General features: G+C 39.0%; 1 protein-coding gene across 2 annotated transcripts in view; it reads right to left on the reverse strand.

Annotated features, from left to right (window-relative positions):
• UBE4B (ubiquitination factor E4B) overlaps positions 1 to 23,142 on the reverse strand; it is a 141,197-nt gene that overhangs the window by 64,960 nt on the left and 53,095 nt on the right. For both annotated transcript variants that reach the window (XM_069079413.1, XM_069079414.1), the window contains exons 3-4: positions 14,624 to 14,759; positions 12,607 to 12,694 (exon numbers count right to left, since the gene is read on the reverse strand). In XM_069079413.1, coding sequence (XP_068935514.1) covers positions 12,607 to 12,694; positions 14,624 to 14,759 — 224 coding nt within the window. The remainder of the gene's footprint in view (positions 1 to 12,606; positions 12,695 to 14,623; positions 14,760 to 23,142) is intronic.

Raw genomic sequence — 23,142 nt, forward strand, 5'->3', positions numbered from 1 at the left:
GACTCAAAATACGCTTGTAAGTCGAGCCATACCTTCCCCATCTTAAACTTGGAAAGTGGATTGTTAAGCCACAAATCCCTCCTCCATCTTCCGCCTGATAAAGCTGATTTCTTAAATCCACATGGAAGACAGTAAACTTATCCCTAATTAGCTATTATTTTATTACATTCGACTGAAGATCCTAACCTGCCCAGACTTTTTTGATCCTGACAGCTATCTCCCTACGATCTATTCTTCCTAGCTTTGTGTCACCTGCGAATTCCATACCCACGCATTTATGGCTTCATCCAAGTCACTGCTAATACTACTTCACAGTACCAGCTAAGCACTCCCTGGAGAAACCAACTGGAGACCTTCTTCCAAGGGGCCACTGAACCATGAATGAGCTCTCTTTGGGCTCAGTCAGACAGTTCTCAAGAGACCTAACTGTACTATAATCTAGCCCATATCTCTCCATCCTATCCACAGGAATAACATGAGGAATAACAACTTTGTCCATGCTTTGCTGAAATCTGGATAAATTATATCTACTTTCTACCATTCCCTTGATTTACAAATGCAAAAACCCTGCCCATAAAGCAAACGAAGTCAATCTGGTACAATCAGTTCTTTGTGAAACCAGGCTAACTTTGTGATCGCTGTTTCCTTTCTTACATGCTCATTCAACATCCCTTTGATAATATGTTCTAGGGTAGCTAGGAGGAGAAGTGAATAGAGCACTGGTCTTGGAGTCAGGAGGCCCTGAGTTCAAACCCAGTTTCAGACACTTGACACACTTAATAGCTGTGTGACTTTGGGCAAGTCACTTAACCCTGGTTGCCTTGCCTTCATCCCCCCTCCAAAAACAAAACAAATAATACATTCTAGAAATTTGCCAGCAATCAAAACCAGCAGACTCTAATCTTCCCTTTTCTGAAAATGAACACAACATTCACCCTTCTCCAGAACTTCAGCACCTCTCCTACTTTCTATAACACCTCAAAGATCATGGAGAGTAGCTTAACACAAGGGTCAGTTCTTTCTGTGCTCCAGAATGGACCCAGTTCTGGACCCAGTCATTTCAACAGTCAAAAGTGGCTAGATTTTCTCTGATTTTCTGTACTTATCTTGGACTTCAGATTCCTACATCAGGATTTTTGTTCTATTCCTTGCAAGTTTTTTCCTTAGTAGAGAAAATAGAAGCAAAATAAAAGGCTATGTTGCCATGCTTTGTCTCATCCACCCTAAGTCATGGTCTTATTCCTTCTTTACCCTCCACTTCCTTTATACAGCTAAAAGGATGCTTTCTGCTGTCTTTGGCTTTCTGTTCTAGCTTCAACTGGTTTTAGCATTTACAACTCTCTCTTTTTTTTTTTTGGCAAGGAAATCAGGGTTAAGTGACTTGCCATGGGTCACACAGCTTGTGTCAAGTGTCTGAGGCTGAATTTGAACTCAAGTCCTCCTGACTCTAGGGTCAGTGCTCTATCCACTGTACCAACTAGCTGCCCCTAAGATTTACAACCTCTTAACACTACCCTTAAAGGACAATGACAAGTTTTTCTATTTGTCCTGTATTTAAAACTGCTTCCACTAAATTATGCTTTAGAAAAACCTAACTTGACCAATGAGTTCCCTATGCATCCATATCAATCTCTTTAGATGATGTTACCTTACCTCCTCTCTAATGTTTCTTTTCATGTCTTCATAAATTCATTTTCAAGAGTTTCCCATCCCTCCTACGCTGATCACCCCCAAAGAATATGGGATCCTACCCAGGCTCTCATCATATATTTATGGACTGGAATATACTCTGGTTAGATACATCTGTAGTTGGCTGAGTGACCTTACTCAAAAAGCATTCACCAGTGAAAGGACTAATGACAACCTGGAGAGAAGTTTCCAACAGGGTGCCACAGAGCCCTGCCCTCTTCAACCTCTTTAGGCAATGACTTAGATGAAGACATATAAGGCATCCTTATGAAATGTGCAGATGACAAAAGAGCTGGAAGATATAGCTAACAAATTAAATGTAAAAAAAATCACAAGCCTAAAATAATCTAGTTAAACTAAAATGATGAGATGAGACTAATAGGGTGTTATTTCCCCCCACTAATTTTCAAGCCCTAAACTGAGGTCCCAAAAAATCCCTAGCATAGGAAAGGGGAGACCTGGTTTAAGAGCAGTTTGTGTGAAAAAGATTTAAGGGTTTTAGTTGATTGGAAGTTAAAAATGATGGGTGCAATGCATATGTCAGAGAGAACTAATGCAATATTAAACTACATTAAAGTAAGAAATGAAAGGGAAGATGTGAGGAATAACAAAGTAATCTCATAACAGTTGTGCAAGCAGCTGTAAATGGTGGTTTTGTTATTGTTGAAAGTCAACAGCATTATTAAAAAACAAAATGTGTATATCCTGGAACTATGATGAGGATTACACAAGACCCAGAAGCCACTATGTTAAAGACCGTAGGTCTTGGAACGCTGTATTCTGTAGAGCAAAAGAGCAGTGGTTACGACCAAGGGTAAGTTAAGTATGATCCTGAAAGAAGGAAAAAAAGGCCATTTAATGACCTGAAAGACTTTCAGATAATTATGACAAAAACAGCAGAATTTAAGGGAAAAGCTGACATATAGCATTCAGGAGAAATATAAGAAACATTAAAGACCAATTACAAGGGACTGAATAAGGTCAAATTGTTTACTTCTCATATGTCAAAATATCAGTACTCTTATGATTGTCAACATTACTTAGGTAGTTTGGAAGATAGGCTTGGGCTGAGCTGTATACAATGGGGTGATTCTAAAAAGGTAAAACTGTAGGAAGAGATAAAAAGGAATATGAGATAAATTATCTCATATAAATACAAAAAAGGAAAAATTAATACAGAAGAAGCTAGTATAGGGAAGGGCAGGTAGTGCTGTAATCTTACTCTCATTGGGAATGGGTTAAAGAGAGAACAACATATGTATCTAGAAGGGCATAACATAAAAGTCTTCTAAATTCAGAAAGAAATAAGAGGGCAAGGGGATAGGGCAGTCTTGGAAGGGTGGGTAGGTAGATGGGTTAAGGAATAAGAAGACAAGGTAGCAGGTAGCAGTAAAGCAAAGGAGTGAAGCAGGATAGGAATAGAGTGAGAAGGGTGTGAGGAAAATACACAACAAGTAATGACAGCTCAGAAGGTAAATGGGATGAATTTACTTATAAAACATAAACTGAGAGATTAAAAATTTGAATTCAACGATATATTGCTTTTGGGGTGGCTAGGTGGTGCAGAGGGTAGAACACTGGCCCTGGAATCAGGAGGACCTGAGTTCAAATCTGGCCTCAGACACTTAACACTTACTAGCTGTGTGACCTTGGGCAAGTTACTTAACTCTAATTGCTCTGCCTTCCCCCCCTCCAAAATAAAAATGTTTAAAAAAACCCCAATATATTGCTTTCAGGCAATGCTATAAAACATACACACAAAAATAAAATAAAGCAGGGGTAGTAATCAGGATCTCAGACAAAGTTAAAGCTAAAACAGATTTAATCAAAAGAGAAAAATAGGGAAACTGCACTATGTATCAGCAATATTATTCAATATTATTTTAGACCACTTAAATGCTTAGACAATATAAAATACCTGAGAGTATTCCTGCCAAAGCGGACACAGGAACTATATGAACATAAACATAAAACATTTTTTATACAAATTAAGTCAGATCTAAATAACTGGAGTAATATTTATTGTTCATGGGTAGGTAAAGCCAATACAATTTAAAAATAAGTGTATCTAGTTAATCTATTTATTCAATGCTATCCAATTAAATTACTAAAAAATTATCTCACTGAGTTAGAAAAAATAACAAAGTTCATTTGGAAAAACAAAAGTCACAAACTTCAAAGAAACCGGGAAAAAAAGATGTAAAGGAAGCAGATTCAGCAGTATCATATCATAAACTATATTATAAGGTGAGAGCACTGTTGAGCATAAAATGAGTAATTTCAATTATGTTAAATGAAAATTTTCTTGTATAAATAAAATCTATACAGTCAAAAACAGAAGGAATGCTGAAAATTGGGAAACTTTCATAGACAATCTCACAGATGGGATGTAATTGGGTTAAAATATTGCTGGGTGTAGGAAATGATAAGCTGGTTGATTCAGAAAAACATGGAAAGATTTGGACTTTGTGAAGGCAGATGCTATCCACCTTCAGAGAAACAGATTACAGGTGGAAATAAGCATAGCATGGTCTTACATATACATTGATGAGTACATATGTATATGTGGGCATATTTATAGATATCTATGTATATGTATACGTGTGTACATATATGTGCATATCTACTATCTATCTATCTACCTATCTATCTGTTTAATTGCAGCCTACTTTAGAGGAGGGTGGGTGGAAGGAGGGAGAAAGAAATAAAGTAAAAAGCACACATCAGACAACAAAAGAAAACAAAGAAAAGTTAGGCAGATTTGAAAACAATGTGTACTATTTATTATATAGGTTTTCTTGAAATGGAAATTTATTGTTTTACATTGAGTCCTCTCTTATGTTCTGCTGTGCATAAGGCAATGGTTTTTTTTTCTCATTTTGCATTTAAATTTAAAATAAATTTTTTTAAATTACAAAAAATAAAAACCAAAATGTGTAGTGGTACCTCTTTCATAAAGCTGACATCAGGAACTCCCTAACATTCTTTTTTTTTTTTTTTGCAGGGGAGAAGGGGAGGCAATTGGGGTTAAGTGACTTGCCCAAGGTCACACAACTAGTAAGTGTTAAGTGTCTAAGGCCAAATTTGAACTTGGGTCTTCCTGACTCCAGGGCCAGTGCTCTATTCACTGCACTACCTAGCTGCCCCTCTAACATTCTTAATAAAAGGATTTGTTTTGTGAAGTTTGGATTCACTTAAGGACTTTGAGGGCCACATGTGGCCTGGAGGCCATAGGTTCCCCCCCCGTAGCAGGAGGAGCCATGTGGGAAGAGATGTAGGTACTGTCTGGACTTTTTTCATTTTCTCCCCACTGCAAAGCACAGCATGGATATAAGGTAAATGCTTATTAATTGCTGGCTGACTGGAAAAAAAAAAGTTTTTCCAGAATCGCTGCCCAGCTCTGTGTTCCAGGTGCAAATTAAAGCTCAGTTGGCAGACAACAAATGACTGAAATTTCGTTCCCTTTTGAAACAGAATGGACAACACTGATGTCTATACTCAAGACTCCATCTGACCTGCTCTCCTTAATTGTGGAGGCTGAGGACTCTGAACAGGGTGGGAAAGGCATAATAGGCAGAAACAAGGAACTCAGAGATTTCCTAAATAATCAACAAACAAGGTAACATTCCTAAAATCCCTTCCCATTCCCTAAATTACTCAGGCAACCCAACAGTTTCCTTCCTTCTCTATATGAATCTTGTTTTATTCCTACTACATAAAGACAGTGAGACAAGAGAGCCCAAATGCAGACCCAAGTATGGTAGCTTTCTTTCTGATGAAATTTCTCTATCCTGGGGGCATGGGGTGAGACTCAGAAATATATGTGTGAGAGAGAAGAATTTATGTAGCTCATACTATGTGCCAGGTAATGTGCTAAGGGCTTCAGGAAAATTACCTCATCTGATCCACACAACAACCCTGAGAGGTAAGTGCTATTATTATCCCCATAAACTGAAGCAAGCACCAGTTAAGTGACTTATGCAGGGTCAAACAGCTAGAAGTAGCTGGGGCTGGATTGGAACTCAGGTCTTCCTGGCTCAGATCCATCACTCTATCCACTGAAGCATCTGCTACCTCTGTATCTATTAGTTCATTCCCTAATCATTTCCTTTGTGTTTCCAGATCAAAAGGCTCAATTAATTACTTTCTTCTCAAAAAAAAAATGCAATATCTCAATATAAAAAACTAATATTACAAATACAAGCTTGATCATTGTAGCAGAAGAGAAGGAAGGACTGGCTTTTCCTACAATTCTCCTGTAACAACTAGGATATCCTTTACATTTCTGTTTCATCTTGTCTGTACTCATCAAGACTCCAAATAGTTCCCAGTCCTCCCTGCACTCAATACTGTAAGTTCTTGAGGACAAGGGCAAACCATTTTTAATGCTTTTAACTCTAGCACCTTGAGGCACTTAAAGTTTCTTACATCAGACTACATTAAAATAAATATGATGCACACAGAGGTGAGTAAAATGAACAGAAGGGGACAAGGAAAGAAGAAAAACTAATAAATGGATTTCTATGTATAATCTATCCATGCCAGCATAATTATTAAGTGGTGTAAAAGTGCCCTGCTAAGGTTGTTCTCCAATTATAGATCAGTGGGAAGTACAAGGAATGCCAGAAGAGCAAAATCTGTTTTGGGTTCGACTAATTTAGAAAGGCCTTGAGTCTTTTGTCTAAGCATCAGCCTAGCTAAGTTCAATAGGACTCACCACCTAATCACAGAAGGGCGATTTTTATCTGTGACAATAACCTTAATGACCCATGAACAAACCCAAGCAGAGTCCTCATCTGCACTGTTGGAGTGAGAAACCACACTACTAAAAGCAAAGTTCTGAAGACATTTTATCATTTTATCTTGTGGGCTTATTTAGTTTTGTTTTTGTCTGAAGTTAAACCGATGATCATTTTTTAAAAGCAAATTAGCATCCAGGCTGAAAGCTAATTTCCTTTTAGTCTATGATGATCACCATAGATGGAATGTTGTCAAGAGAGGTGAGAAAGACTGATGCACCTTCCAGAAATGAGTAACTAGAGCACTGAAGGGACTCAAAATTACGTCATAAAAGGAATAGTTACTGAAATCTGTAATTGGAGTACAACCTTAGCAGGGTTAGCAGTTTTACACAACTTTTTCTCCATCTTTTAGTTTCAACAAAATTCAGATTGAAAACTGCTTTTTGTCACTCCATTTTTACAGTATAAGAGGATTTTACAATATAGATACCATAATCAAACAATGACATTATGACATTAATTGCATTTCCAATTCATCACATACCAAAATTACTGATAGAAAATTAGGCTTACTAAGTGCAGAGGCTTTTCTCCTCTCTCCACAGTTGCAGAGCTTGGTTGTGGACCCAGGGGTAGGAAAGTAGAGAGGGTCATCTGCATGCCCCAGGGGCCCAGGGCTGCTATGCCTCCCCCCCCAAATGTTTTTAGCTGTTCTAACTTTTACTCCAATAAACTTTATGTGTTCACTCCTTAGAAACTTCTTTGAAAGTGATAGCTTTGACTTCTCTAGCAAGGGAAGGGAGAGTGGCGCCTACTCCCTTATCCCAGTTCTAGAGACTTTAGCCTTAGTGTCTTTTCTCTGAGGTTACCTTTGAATTTGGGTATAGTTATCTGCATTAAATCAGTATCTGAGAGAAAATGCCACAAGCTACTCAGAGCCTGTACTGTGGATAGGTGGAAGCCTGCATTTGGTAAAGGCTGGAGAGACAATCTTAGCCTCCGTCTGGGATGGGATCCCTCCTGGCTCAGTTTACCCATGGGGTTCCTTTGAAAAGGAATGTTCCCCACCTATTCCTGAGTCTAGCTTTGAGGTGGAATGGATACTGCCTGGTTTGATATCTGTAACTAGCCTGAATTTAAACAGAATCAAGGATGTTTTATCCTGTCATATTTGGAATGTCACAGGTCCCTGTTTTTTTCCTTCTAAAGCAGGTTTCTATGATCAAAGCAAGGAGTCAGTAAAAGATGTGAGCTCTTTCGTGTTAGCTTACTGGAAAATAAAATATTCTCATCTAGGATTAGAACATGTGCAGAAAGTTATGCAAACTGCTTAAGATCATTTTAAAAGTTTTATGAATCTTGAACTGTTTTAAAAGAAGGGAAATACTTTTAGAAGAAATTTTAAATCTCTACTGGGATTTTAAAAGGCCTATATATCTTGTCTATGGGAAAATATAAAGGACAGTGAAATAGTCTGAGTAATGGGTTATACTAGCCCATACTCACCCCACTTCTGGTCAATTTTCTCTTATTCCTTTTTGGCCCTTGTTTAATCTTTTTGCTAGATTTGTGTCTTTTAGGCTCAGCACCCTTCACTTGCAGGTGACTCGTCTGCCGGGAACATTGTCATGTAATCTAACTGACCCATGGAGCCTCCATGTTCAAGGCCTACTACGAACGGGCCCCATTTGTGCTCCCCAAGGATATTCCTTTCTTTGTGGGATGGGTGGGTCAGAGGGTGTGAATTCTGGGGATGAGGTATGTGCTCCCTGGGATTTATCCCACCCCCTCTGACTATTTATAACACCATTAAGCCCAGTACTTGTCCTTTAAAACGAGTTAAACAGGGTTTTGGGGACAATGTTCTTTGGTATCTTCAAAAGGGATCAAAATATCTCAAGCCTTGGCAACCAAGACTGCATTTAGCCTTTGGGAAATCCAGCAGTCTCTGGATTACCTGGCCAATGTGATCCTGGACAATTGCTTAGCCTTAGATTATCTGCTGGCCTCTAGTGGGGGTGTTTGTGCCCTAGCTAACACCTCCTGCTGCATGTATATCAATAATTCTCGACAGGCAGAACTCCGCACCAAAAATATACTGGAAAAGGCCAATTGGATGGAAGAAATTCATGAAGCCCTTAGTGCACCAGGTTCCCCCTCTTCCTCATGGTGGTCCTGGCTTTTACCTATACTGGCCCTTTCCTAGTCCCACTCCTAATCACAGTCCTTGTCTGCTTAAGCTCCTTGCTAAGTTTGTCTCTTCTAGGCTCAGTGCTTTCCATTTGCAGTTGATTGCACAGGCTGGATATCAACCGTTACCCAAAGTCACTACTCCTCACCCCTTGGATCTGGCGACAGCCAAATTCCAGACATTGGCCACCAACCCCACCCCTTGAACTATGGGACCCTGAGAGGCAGGGACAGCTCTACATCCGTTCCCAGCTGGAAGCAGTTCAAGAAGATGAGACCGTCACCCCTGCCCCAAATGAATTTGGGCCCCATCTGTTTAAGGGGGGAATGACGGGGTACCTGGGGTCTAAATCAATTTGTAAAACCAATCTGTAAAATCCCTTTCCCAGCCTCAAACTCTGCCTCCTCCCTCTATCTGTACTCTGCCTAGGTAACAACTTGGGACTCCTTTGTTCTTACTTAATCTCTTCATGTCTCCTTGGTCTGGCCCAAATACTCCTTTGTTCTTGCCTCATGTCTCCTGCTGTCTGGCCAAATCTCATCTAAACTATCTATGCACTAAAGTCACAAGTTCCTCTCAGTCAGCTCTAACCTTTATCAATGCACTGAGGTCCCCTCCTGCCATCCAGTCAACCCTGACAACGGCAGCCCTACCCTTTAAAAGTAAAAGCATGTATCCCCTAAAGGACTCTTGCCACTTCTCACTCCAATTAAGCCTGAGACCTTGAATTCTTTCCAGACGCTATTGCAGGTTTTCTCGTGTCTTAGATAAGATCAGAATTCCTGCTGAACCTAGAGGGAGCTATCCCTCATCAACAAGATACTAATAGACTAATTAAAAAACTTAAAAGCACTTAAAAAAAGTGGAACCAAGGGCAGATAATGCAGGATAAAACTCCATGCTTAAAAAATACTGTCTGTTTTGCAAAGTGGTTTACCTAGATTTTCTTGCTGGAATGCAATAATATGCTATTATCATCATCCCCATTTTACAGGTGGAGAAGTTAAGGATCCAAAAGATATTTCCAGAGTCACACAGGCAGCAAGTATCTAGGGCATTATCCAAACCCAAGTCTTCCCAACTCCCCGTCTACTTCTCTCTTCACCATGCACTGCTACTTCTCATTCATGGACAATGTACATATAATTAACAAAGACATGGAATGGGCCTGTAACAACTGGGCCAGGAGCACTAAAACTCAAAAGGGTTTAAGCCTGAAGAGCTAAGTAAAGGACAACAAGAAAGAAATGTATTCAAGAAAATGTAGGGCTCCTATTCAAAGTGAATAGTACAATGCTAATGGATGGTGAAAAGAAAGGAGAGATGTTTTGATTCTGCTTTTGGCAAATAAGAAAAAAAAAGGACAAAGAACTCTGCATTAAAAAGAACAGAATAAAAATGGGCAATATGGAAAGAGATAGCCAAGTCAAACAGGCCAGCAGTAAGAGGAAACACCTAACTGGGGTTGAAGAGTTTAAAATCCTGGTGCAGGTGAAATGTTTCTGATATGCCAAGAATTGGCCAGCACTATGGATGAGCTACTGCCACCGTTTCCCAGTGAGGGAGAGAAAGCAGGGTGGGGGTATAGCAGCATGGGGGAGAGGCAAATACGGCCCTCATTTTCAGAAAATGGGGAGAAGGATTTGCAAACCACAGGTTGCTACATGTGACTAGGATTCTCGGCAAAACTGGAAAATGTATTATATGAGTGATCTTTAGCGAACCCCTAGAAAAGAAAGTAGTGATCACATAAAGAGCCAGCAGGGCTTCATGATATACAGGTCTTCCTAGCCTAGCCTTTTCTGACAGGCTTCCTACATGGGTAGGTTAGGACTATGATAGATGTAATTTGTCTGGTTTTTACAAAGCATTTTTAAAAATACTTTGTGCTGTTTTTGGAGGAGACAGACAGATGGAGGATTGTTAGACTGAGATGTCTGGCTGGGGGCCCAAGAGTTATCATTAATGGCTCAACATCAATGGATGAGTGGGTCTTGAAAGTGCCTGAACCTGTGCTGACTAATATTTTTCTCAAGGACCTAAAGACATAAGCAGCATGCTTATCCAATTTTCAGGTGATGTAATGCTGAGAGAAATCAATGGAGAGACTACATCAAAGAGGAAAGATCAAAAAAGATAGTCACTGGTTAGAATATACAGTCAAATCTATCAGGACAAAATGTAATAGGAATAAATGTAAATTCTATACTAGTGTTAAAAAAAAAAAACTCCAAAAGCTAAAAACATAGTAGGCAGTGCTAGGCAAGTCTTTTTTTTTTTTTAATGAAGAACTCCAGAGCATTTTAGTGGATTACAACTCAACATAAAGTAGCATTGTGATATGGCCGCCCAATAAGCTAAAGCAATTTCAGGATGCAGTAAGAGAGGACGTGTGCCCAGAATAAAGATGCTCATCCTCTTGCTGTCCTTTGCTTAGATGAGGCCCTGTCTGGGAAAGGGCTGCGTTCAGTTCTCACCAACTGAACAGTTGCAAAGACTGCAAGGGACCCTGGGAAGAGAACACTGAGGGGGCCATGACATGTGGTAAGGAATGGGCAGTCTAACACAGACTAAGGATTGTACTGGTTCTCCTTGGCCCCAGTGGGGAAAATGAGTAACATGGGGCAAAACTGGCAGAGGGACAGGCAGGTTTAATTTCAGGAAAAATTTCCTAACAATTAGGGCTGCCCCAAAGTAGAGTGGGCTGTCCATAGTCAGGGACAGTGCAGAGAGATGACTGACTGTTCAGATAAAAGCTAGACTAGATGGTCTTTCAAATTCAATGATTGTGTGCTTGTACTGAAATTCTCCATAGCTGTCAGCACAGTTACTGAAGGGAAGATACAAGAAATTATCCATAATACATTTTTGGGCACAATTTTCAAAAACATTTTTATTTAAAATTTTGAGCACCAAATTCTATCCCTCTATCCCTCCTCCCTTCCTTGAGATGGTAAACAATGAGATATAGGTTTATACATGTGCAATTATGTAAAACATTTCTATATTAGTCATTTTGTACAAGAAGACTTGAATAAAAGAAAAAAATGAAAGAAAGAGAAAAATTACATGCTTCAGTCTTTATTCAATCAATATCAGTTCTTTCCCTGGAGGCAGACAGGATGCTTCATCATTAGTCCTTTGGGACTGTCTTGGATCACTGCATTGCTGAGAACAGCAATGCAACATTCACAGTTCTTCATTGAATAATACCATAATAACTGAATTTGGTGGATGTTATGAATATAATTGCCAGGTATAAACCGACACTGAAAGAAATGTTTCTTTCTCACAAACAAAAGGGAATTAATTAAGTTATCAAAACATGAACCACACATATTTTCAAAGACGGCTCCCAAAAAGGAAATCTACTAATAAAAGGGTCACCATCAGCTTCTCTCCTACCTCCTGTACCTTCTTCAGATTCTTCAGTTGAATGAAGAATCGTGATTCCAACATTTCTTCTATTTTGCTACTGTATCCTGCCAGGTTTGCCCAGGCTCAATTTTCAATCTGCTTCCTCATATTACGATAATGGGAATTATCTACTGGTTTGTTCACCTGAGTAAGAATATCTCTACTTAGCTCCAAGAAAAGTCAGCTTGCAAAAGAGAACTTATTTACTCATTCCAAGAGGTTATATTAATCAAACAGAAGCCTGACGGCTAGGAGAACAGAATCCCTGACCTGGAGGGACTTCAGATGTCAGAGAGTCCAACTCAAACATGAATGCCTCTCCACAACATTCACATGCTATTCTTAGATCTCCAGGGATAAAGAGCACACCAGCTTTTAAAAACGGCCAGTTCTGGGAAAGGAAATGCATTAAATCCCTTCTAACAGGGCATATTGAGCTATTTCAACCTTTTTTTCACAAAAGTAACTGACTTAGAGGAATTGTGGTTATGGGTTTTTCCAATTCAATATAAAAAACATGGCATATAGTACAGAAAAGCTGAAGGACGCATTGGGTTTCTCACCAACCTTATCAGAGAGGGTCCTTTTTTCTCTGCGATCATTTTCATCAACCTCCATATTTTCGATTCCTGAATCTACATCCACCTGGGACATGCTTTAGGTAGAAAGAAAAACAAATAACCTTAGGAGATCCAGATCATTTTTAACATCACCCTTAACTAGGAGAAAGTTCAAAATCAAAGAAAATTACTTAAAGAACAAAAAGGGTCATTAACAATACTGGCTAGTAGGCATTTTTATTTCATTTCTTGTTCTCAATATCACATTAAAATTGAGGCAAACAATTAAAATGAGTAATACTCATCTTTTCATTTTAACTGAGGAAAATGACTGAAAATTTGGCCTTTCTAAGTTTGGACTCTCTAAACTTGAATCTAATTTGCCCACAAAACGTAAGCCTTGAGGACAGAGGCTGTCTAGGACAGACACTCTCCTACTTGTGTCTCCTGGTACTCTGCACATACAACAAAGGCATGGTGACATGTTCCCCTTCAGCCAGTTATCCGGATCGCCTGCTTATATTCCTAAGCAAATTTATAAAACCAAAACACTAAGATGATTGCAAACCAGTAAAGGATCCATATACATGCGATACATAGGAAGTCAGTGATAATGGAGACAGCTAGAGGCATAATGGACAGAGCACCAGGCTTGGAATCAAAGAGCCTGGAGCTCAAACCTCGCCTCTTACACCTCCCTACCTGCATGACTCTGCTGTTGCTCAGCTGTTTTTTCAGCTGTGCCCAACTCTTTGTGACCCCATTTGTGGTTTTACTGTCAGATACTGGAGTGGTTTGCCATTTCCTTCTCAAGCTCATTTTACAGATAAGGAACTGAGGAGAACAGTGAAGTGACTTGCCCAGGGTCACAGGGCCAGTGTCTGAGGCTGGATTTGAACTCAGGAAAATGAGTCTACCTGACTTCAGGCCTGGGGCACTATGCACCTAGCTGCTCCATGTGACTCTGAGCAACACACTTAACTTCCCTCAGGCTCAGTTTCCTCAACTGTAAAATGGTGATGATGATAACACCTCAGAGGGTTACTGAGAGGATCAACTGAAATAAAATATGTAAAATCTTTTAGAAACTGATCGCACTGATATAAACATATCCCCATTAATTTCCATTGTTCTGCATATTTTAATAAAGCTCAACTAATTTAATTAACTTTTCCTCACCTCAAAATCAATTTGACCTAGGGGTAGCAGTGAATAGAGCACCGGCCCTGGAGTCAGGAGGACCTGAGTTCAAATTTGGTCTCAGACACTTGACATACTTACTAGCTGTGTGACCTTGGACAAGTCACTTAACCCCAATTGCCCTGCCTTCCCTCCTCCAAATTAAAAAAAAAAAGATCAGTTTGACCAGACTCTCCAGGGACAAAATAACCAACTCTGGTTAATCTAACCAGGTACCATACCGCCAATGTTGTCTGATATTCAATAAGCATTAAGAGTACCCATGAAGCCCTCAGACAACATGAAACGCTCCATAGATGTTGAAACCCTATAGTCCCAAATCCCTTCAAATATATGAATGACTTGTATACTAGACAATTCCCCCACATTCAATATTAGCTCTATTCTGATAAGTTAGAATCTTCTATGTCTACTTATAAAAGTGCTTATCTAAAAATGCCAGTTCTATGGATAAGACAGACTATATAAAAAGTCAGTCTGACAGAATGATTACCAATATCATAAACATCACTTTCATTACACAAAAAATAATTCCAATATGCATAATTTAAGAAAACAACTTGTTATAAAGCTTGGGACTTGCTGTAATGGTTAACATAAAAGATCTTGTTTAACAGTCATCCATTAATGTTTTCTCATAATAAGTAGGATCTTTCACCATCCTTTTAAACACTTACCAGTACTTTTTATTGTATGCATGTGTATCTGAAAGTACTCTGAAGAAACAAGGCAAGGAGTTTAAGGGAGATTTCCTTCTAAGGATAGCAATGACTTGGTATTTCCCACAATCCAATAGCTTTACAGAAAATCTGCCTCTTTTTTACCTTTTCTCACAGGAGACACTGTCGATATCCATGCTCTGGGACCGTGAGAGAGACTGCGACTGCGTTTCAAGGCTATTAGATGGTGAGCTGCTGAGTGAGCTGACTCCTTCACTGCTCTGGCTTCGATGCGTGACTCCTGAACAGGGCAGAGAGGATAACACTGAGAAGGAAATGTTAAAACACAGGAGAGCTTCACCAGTTTGATTCAAAGTGCTGCAAAATTCAACAATGAACAAATTTCCATCAAGAATTTTCTGCTGCCATTTTTCGTAGGAGGAAAGAAATGAACACTGATGGAAATAAATGAATGTAATGGTATAAGATTGTGCTGTGAGAAATGATGAATGGGACAAATACAGAGAAGTCTGGGAAGATCTCTATGAACTGATGCAGGGTGAAGAGGAGTAAAAAAACAATATACAAAATGACCACAAGTTAAACACAAAGAACACCTATTGAAAGGTAATGTTGAAAAATTACAAAGATGAAAAATGAGAAGCCCCTGCCCCCTGTCCATTGCAGGGGGGAGGGGCTGCTGGTACTGGGACCCTTGTCAGATTTTTTCAGTGTACTGTGCTCAGTTTTGATGGGTTTTATTACTCTTTATCATCTTTTTCTTCTTAAAATAAATTCTTTATAATATGAAATGGCTCTCTGGAAGGGAGAACGATAAAGAAGGATACAGAAGTAATATAAAAACAAAATGCATCAATTAAAAACTTATTATCTAAAAAAAGAATTATGATTCTGTCACCTGAGGTGATAGTCATTGCAATCTCCCAATATAGTGACTAACATCACCTTTAATTTATTTAGTGAACACCAAAGAGAAAGTAAAAGGTCAGTAGGGAACTCTGTTGTAACTGAGTGGAGAAGAGCTTAGTCCGACCCCTGCCCTGGGGGCAAGAGGTGGTGGGGAGGTGGTGTGAGGCTGCCTCTGGAGCTCCCGACCTGCAGATCGCAGGGGACCAAGCAACCATTCAGAGAGTAATCGCTCTTGCAGGTCGGCGGTGGTCCTGGGATGTGTGGCCAGTGTGCCAGACCTTGTGGTAGCTGCAGAAAGGGTGCCCTCCTCAGACCTCTGACAACTGTGAAAACCCCAACGATTTGGGACACAGCTCTCTCCACTCTGGAAGCAGAGTTCTACTGTGGCAAAGAGCTCAAAAGTCAAGTAATTGGCTGGCAAGATGAGCAAGCAGAGGAAGCGCAATCAGACCATAGAATCCTTTTTTGGGGACAAAAACTATCAAAACTGGAAACAGAAGAAGACAACAAAGACAAAACTCCTGCATCAAAAGCTTCCAAGAAAAATATGAAGTGGTTACAGACCATGGAGGAGCTTAAAAAGGATTTTGAAAATCAAGTAAGAGAAATGGAGAAAAAACTGGGAAGAGAAATGAGAATTATGTAGTTTATTTAGTGCCTAAAATCAGTCACATCAGCATATCATTTATTTTCCTAATACCCTATTTTAGAGATAAGAAAACAGAGGCACAGAAATGGCGAGGATACCTCTCTAATGTGGCCACTTTTATGCGCTCGCTTCTCTAACATTTCAGTTCTGGTCTTCAATACCTCTTACTTAGATGATCACAAGAACCTTCTGACTGGTCTCCTGGACTAAATTCTCTTACTAGGCCAGGTCATTCCAGACACTGTTATTCAACTGACTCCACTTCTCTCCTATTACATCTAGGATCAAATAGCTTTTAAAATCATATACCACCAGGCCCCAATCTATTTGCCTGGCCTCACTGGACATTACCAACATTCTCTTGCAGTCTGTTCTCTCCAAAGCATAGCTGCCAAATCCAATGGCTCTTTCTCAATCCTCATTCTCCTTGACCTCTCTGCAGTCTTTGACACTGCTGATCTCTCTCTTCTTTTGACACTCTCTTCTCTCCAGGTTTGCAGGACACAGCTCTGTCTCCTGGTTCTCCTCCTGCCTATCAAACCAATCCTTCAGAATCTTGTTACATATTCTCATCCAGATCATGCCCTCTGACCATAACTGCCCCTCAAGGCTCTGTCCTGGGCCCTTTTCTCAGTTTATAATATTTTACTTTTTGATCTCATCAACTCCCATGGATTTAATTACTAACTCAATGCTGATGATTCTCACATCTACCTTTCCTGTCCCAAATCTCTCTGTTGACCTCCAATTTTGCATTTCCAATTGCCTCTCAGATACCTCAAACAGGATGTCCAATAGACATCTTATACTCAAAATGCCCAAAATAGAACTCATTTTCTTCCCCCTTAATCCCCACATCCTCACTCCCACTACCTGCCCTGTTACTATAGAGGACAACACCATTCTCCCAGTCTCAGATTTGAAACCTAGGCATCATCTTAAGACTCCTATCTCTCACCCCAATAAAAGCTATTACCAGGGCCTGGTTTTTTTCTTTGCAGCCTCTCTCAAATATGCTCCATTCTCTCCCCTGACATTGCTACCACCCTGGTGAGGGCCCTGCAGGCCCTCATCACCTCACACCTGGACCACTGTAATAACATGCTGGTGGCTCTGCCTGCCTCAAGTCTCTCCCCACTCTAATCCAAAGCTTCTTAAACTGTGAGTCCTGCCCCATATGGGGTTACATAATTGAAGTGGGGGTTGCAAAAAATTTGGCAAAAGTAAAAGGTTTCTGGATGTGTAACGACCAAAAATTAATTCAAAACCAACCACATAATGAATCTGAGGTGTTTGTGGCAGCACTTGTCTGTCATGCATCTAACAATTTTGCTGCAACCTTGGTTCTAAACATACAACATGCACACTTTACACTGTGCATGCCATCATGCCAGAAACACCTCAACTCAGAATCAAGACTATTGTATGTTATGAATTGCAGTGTTTTTACTATACATACAAAGTTTTCTGCTCTTAGAGAAACATAATAATTTAATTACGGAAAATAAAAACTTTTACTATTTTCCTACAGTCATTCCTTAGCATGTAAGGATCAAATTAGTCTCTCTTTGGATTGTATTGTGTTAGAATGTTTGATTTTTAGAGGGGTGGAGCCAAGATAGTAGAGTAAAAGCAGGAACTTGCTTGACCTCCCTCTCCAACCACCCACAATACCTGTAAAAATATGACTCTGGGGTGGCCAAGTGGTGCAGTGAGTAAGAGCACCAGCCCCATGTTGGGAGACCCGGGATCGGTTCTGGCCTCAGATGTGGCACCCACACAAAATAACTGGCCATGTAACCTTGAGCAAGTTACTTAACCCCAATTGCTTTTAAAAAAAATATGACTAGAATGTTTGATTTTAAAAATTGCTGTTAACTTCTTCTTTACAGAAACATAAGTGTTTAATTGCTACAAGTAAAGACAAAAACCCTTTAATAATATTTCTCCACTATCACTGCTATATGTGTAAATGTGAACATCAATTTTTAAAATTAAGCACAAATGTAATTTCATGCACTAAAGCTAGCATTTATTTGAGAAATTATTAGCAATATTTATTTACATTTTGGAACAAAAATTTAAGTGGCTAAATTTAGACAGAGGAGTTAAAAATACTGATGACAACACATCAGAATCTTTGCTACCAAGTTGTACTACACCTAAATGGGCAAGAAAAAAGAAAATATGCTCAATCATTTTTACAATATGGATTTACTTCTAATAATGATGATGGTGTTGAAAAACCTCTTTGCTTAATTTATAATAAAGTTTTGGCTGCAGAGATCCTAGCTAAACTAAAAACCAAGCAAGCAGTGAACTGCAATAAACCAAAGGAATACTTTGAATGACTTTTTAAAATCTTCAAATAAAGGGGCGGCCAGGTAGCACAGCAAGTAAGAGCACCAGCTCCAGTGTCAGGATGATCTGAGGATCGAATCCGGTTCCGACACTTAGCACCCACCCAGAAACACTTGGCCATGTAACCTTGAGCAAGTTACTTAACCCCAATTGCTTTAAAAAAAAATCTTCAAATAAAAACAGTATTTTGAGAAGTTTTTTTTTTTACTGTCATCAAAAGTATTTACTTACATTTTACAAAACTTATTTGATTGCAAAAACTAAAAAGTCCTACCCAATAGGAGATCTTCTATTACCTGCTGCTATTAAAATGTCAGAAAGTTCATGGGAAAAACTATGGACATGAAATTCATAAAATTCCTTTATGAATTATACTATTTTCAAAAGAATTTCTGAAATTAGTAATGACCAATTCCAGCAGCTTATTACCAGGCTTAAGGGCAGTTCAAAGTTTGCAATTCAGTTAGATAAAACAACTGATATTTCAAACATGGCACAGTTGTTACTTTATGCAAGATATGTTTATGAAGGAAGTGTACATGAGGAATTATTGTTTCATGTAAGATATGTTTATGAAAGCATATATGAGGAAATGTTTTGTCACCCTTTGGAAAGGCACACAAGAGGGGAAGATACACATCTTAAAGTTGATGAATTTTTAACAAATGAAGGTTTATGGTGGAAAAACTACTTTGGAGTCTGCACAGACAGTGCTAGAACAAAGATGGGCAAGAATGTTGGATTTGTAGCAAAAGTTAAAGCCATTGGCAATGAACATATCATTTTTACTCCCTACATTTTTACTCCCTACTCCATTCGGAGACATTCACAACCAAAAAAATATCACCAGAGTTAGATGTTGTTTCGTGATACTTACAAAATCATTAACTTCATTAAAAGCCATGCCCTTAACAGTTGTTTGTTTTGAAACCTTTGCTAAGACATGGACTCTGATTACAAAAGTTTATTATTACATACAGAGATTAGGTGGCTTTCAAGAGGGTGAAGTTTAATGAATTTGAATTTAATGAAATTGAAAGATGAAGTTATTATATTTTGACTAAGCAGAAATCTGAATTTGTTCATTTTTTTCATAACTTATGGCATTCAAGACTTATTTGTCATACTTTTTCAAAAAACTTAATGATTTAAACATGTCACTTCAAGGAAAAACTGTAACATTTATATTAAAACAAAATTTAAAGTTTTACTGAAAAAGTTAACATATGGAAGAATAGGGTGGAAAATGATTCTTTAGACATGTTTACAGCTACAGATGATTTTGTAACTGAAAATAACCTACCCAAAAATTTAATTGTAAGTTATAATTGATCACCTGAAGCGTGTGGAGACAGTTTTAGAAATACTTCCTTTAAAATTTTGATTCTAAAAAACTAATCTGGGTTCATAAACCATACTCAATTGAAATAAAAAACATCAGTTATCTGCCATTATGGTTTTGTTCAAGAAGAATTTACTGAGTTCTGGCCTCAGAAACTTAGCACCCACACAAAATAACTGGTTGTGTAACCTTGAGCAAGTTACTTAACCCCAATTGCTTTAAAAAAAAAAAAAAGAATTTACTGAGTTATCAAGCAAAAAAAAAGTTTAAAACTTGAGTTTCCTAAAAAAATTTTCTGAAAAAAATTTCTGAAATGGCCCTAAACATACTCTTGCCATTTTGCACCATGTATTTATGTGAAGAGGTGTTCTCAGCACTAATGATGATAAAAATCAAAATACTGAAGATGCTCTATACCCTACAGTATCAAATATTCTACCAAGATTTAATTCTTTGTATTTTTTCTATGTAAAACTAAATAAGCACATCCATTTCAATAGTATGCATATTTATCTTTAATAAATAGTAAAATTACATGTATACCAAAGAATTGTTTTGAAATAAGTTCTTTATGATTAATTATCAATAAATGTTTGATTTGCTTATCTATTTTATATACCTATATACCCGGGATCACATAAAAATTTCTCGGGCAAAACGGGGTAGCAAGTGGAAAAAGTTTAAGAAGCCTGCTCTAATCCATCCTCCATTCAGCTGCCAAAGTGATTTTCCTAAGGGGTGGGTCTGATTGTGTCAAACCCCGCCCTCCAACTCAAAAAACTCCAGTGGTTCCCCATGATCTCCAAGATCAAATACAAAATCCTCTCATTGGCATTCAAGTCCCTTCAAAGCCCGCTCCTGCCTTTCTAGTCTTCTTATACCTGACTCCCATAAGTGGATTCTTCGATCCAGTGACACTAGTCCTCTGTCTGTTCCAAGAACAAGACACTCCACCCCTGCTCTCCTCCATGCCCAGAATGCCCTCGCTCCTAACACTGACCTCTGGCATCCTTCCCAACTAAAACTGCTACCGGAAGTTTTCCTTAATCTTTCTGATGGCACCTTTTCTCTGCTAATTATTTCCTATTTATTTTGAATACAGCTCTCTTTGTAGATATTTGCTTGCATGTTGTCTCTCCCGCTCCTTGAGGGCAGGGACCGTCTTTTACCCCCTTTCATATCCCTAGTGCTTAACAGAGTGTCTAGCACATAGTAGGTGTTTAATAAATGTTTACTGAATGATCCAGAAAATTTGACCTTCTCTCTGTTCTTCATCTCCCATCTCCTTGTCTTTGCACTGGCCATACTTCTCCCTGGAATGCCCTTGCTCCTTATCTCTGCCTCACAGATTCCCTTTCTTCCCTTAAGACGTAGCTCAAGTACCATCTCCTGCATGAAGCCATTCTTGATCTTCACAACTGCTGGTGGCTCTCGTCCCAAATTACATGTATATCTATGTTTTTCATTTTCTCCTCCATCAGCCCCGGTAAGCAGGGATTGTTTTATTCTTTGTATTTGTATTCCCTGTACCAAGCACAGTGCCTGGCACATAGGAAGCACTTCATAAACATTTGGTGAATGACTGGTAAGTACAGTGTCTGCCCTCAAGACAGAGGTGCACTTTGGTATCTGTTGCTAGGACAGTTACTTCCTTTCATTATCTGCCATGGTGAAGTTACTATTGTCCATCGTTACTGTGGTTCTCCCTATTTCCTTCTGCGTCATGTTCCTTGCGATTTCTCCTATTTGTCTTTTTTTCATCTTTCAGAATTCTGTGCTCTGGTGACAAGGTACAAAAATGAAGAACACAGTCATTCACATGGTCCTAGCAGCCACCCTTCCTGTTAATGAGCTCCAGAGGCTCCCTACCACTTCCAGGACCAATCTAAAGTCCTCAGTTTGGCATTTACTTCCTTCCATTGTACTCAGCAAGGTAGTCAGAATGGCCTACTCACAGTTCCCTTGAACACAAGACACATTCTCCCAACTCCATTCCTCAATTCCCTCTCCTCTGCCTCTTAGCTTTCCTGGCCTCCATCAAGTCTCAGCTCAAAGGCTTCCTTCCAAAAAGGCCTTTCCTGGTCCCTCCCTTGCCCTACCACCCCCAGCTAACAAGGCTTCTTTTTCATATTACTTTGCATCTATTCTGTACATATATGCGCGCGCACACACACGCGCCCCTCCCCCAGATCTTTCTATATATCTGACCATTTAAAAATAGCTTATCTTAGCACAGTGTATGCTCCCTGAGGGTAGGCTGCATTTTACCTTTCTCTGTATCCCCAGTCGTGTGTACAAACCTTGACTGACTGTGATTGTTGTCGCTGTTGTTCCATTAGTTCAGCACAGAGAATCTACCCAATGCACTAGGGGCCTTCTCTGTTTTACCTTAACACCACAAGGATATCAGTGGACCTCAGCCAAGGCTGATGGGTGATCCCTGGACGTGGGTGGAGGATTGCAAGCAGGGAGCTCTGCATGTAATGCCACCTCTGGGTAATGGGTTGGTAAGTTCTGTTGAATTGTACTTTTTCTTTGATGTAAGGGATGGATGGCTCTTTGGAAGGGGAAGTCGGAGGTACGTATTAGGAAATTAAGATAAGGTAAAAATGAAAGATAAAGATAAAAATTTGAATTAAAAATTGGTTCAAAGTAAAGGGCCATAGCTAGGCTCATTTGATGAAAAGTGATAACTTAAACTATGCATGCTTAATAAAATGCAAATTACTAAGTGTCAGAACAGCAGTGTAGTATAATCAAACTTATTAGATTGAGTAATTTCATTAAAGAAAAACCATACATTCTAGATGGGAAATATGCTAAAAGAAACAATATGATAAACTTCATTACTATCAAGCTTTGCTCTTGATATTTCAACATTTCCTAACTAAGACTGGGTGTTAAGTGAAAATAAGAAAATGAGACCAAAAACCTATGTTTAAGTTTTAACGACAGTCAGTCTTGTTTTGTCATAAGCATAGGCTTACGACAAAATCACATTGTTTTCAGTTCAGCAGAACTAACCAACACAACCAACCAAGTCTGCCATTACATCCAGAGCTCCCCACTTGTGATCCTTCATCTCGGTACCTTTTCCTTCTTTCATTTTTGTTCTCTGATATAAGGAATGGTTCTCTGATATAGGATAATTCTTTCCGCTCCTCTTTCCATTTCACTTTGAGGCCTTTCTAGGAGTTTCTACTTGATAAAGTTGAGAGTTATCTGACCTGGTGGATGAAAAGCTGATCTTAGAGTCAGGCTGACGTGTTTAAATCCTGACTCATTCTCTCTCTCTCACACACACACACACACACACACACACACACACACGCACGCTGATTAATAAGTATGTTGACAAAACATTTCTGTAATCATGACATTCCAAATCTAAGATGTTTTACA

The sequence above is a fragment of the Petaurus breviceps genome, unplaced genomic scaffold, assembly GCF_028583685.1.
Source record: "Petaurus breviceps papuanus isolate PSGF00001 unplaced genomic scaffold, PetGlider_PUasm1.0 91041, whole genome shotgun sequence".
Classification (NCBI taxonomy): domain Eukaryota; kingdom Metazoa; phylum Chordata; class Mammalia; order Diprotodontia; family Petauridae; genus Petaurus; species Petaurus breviceps.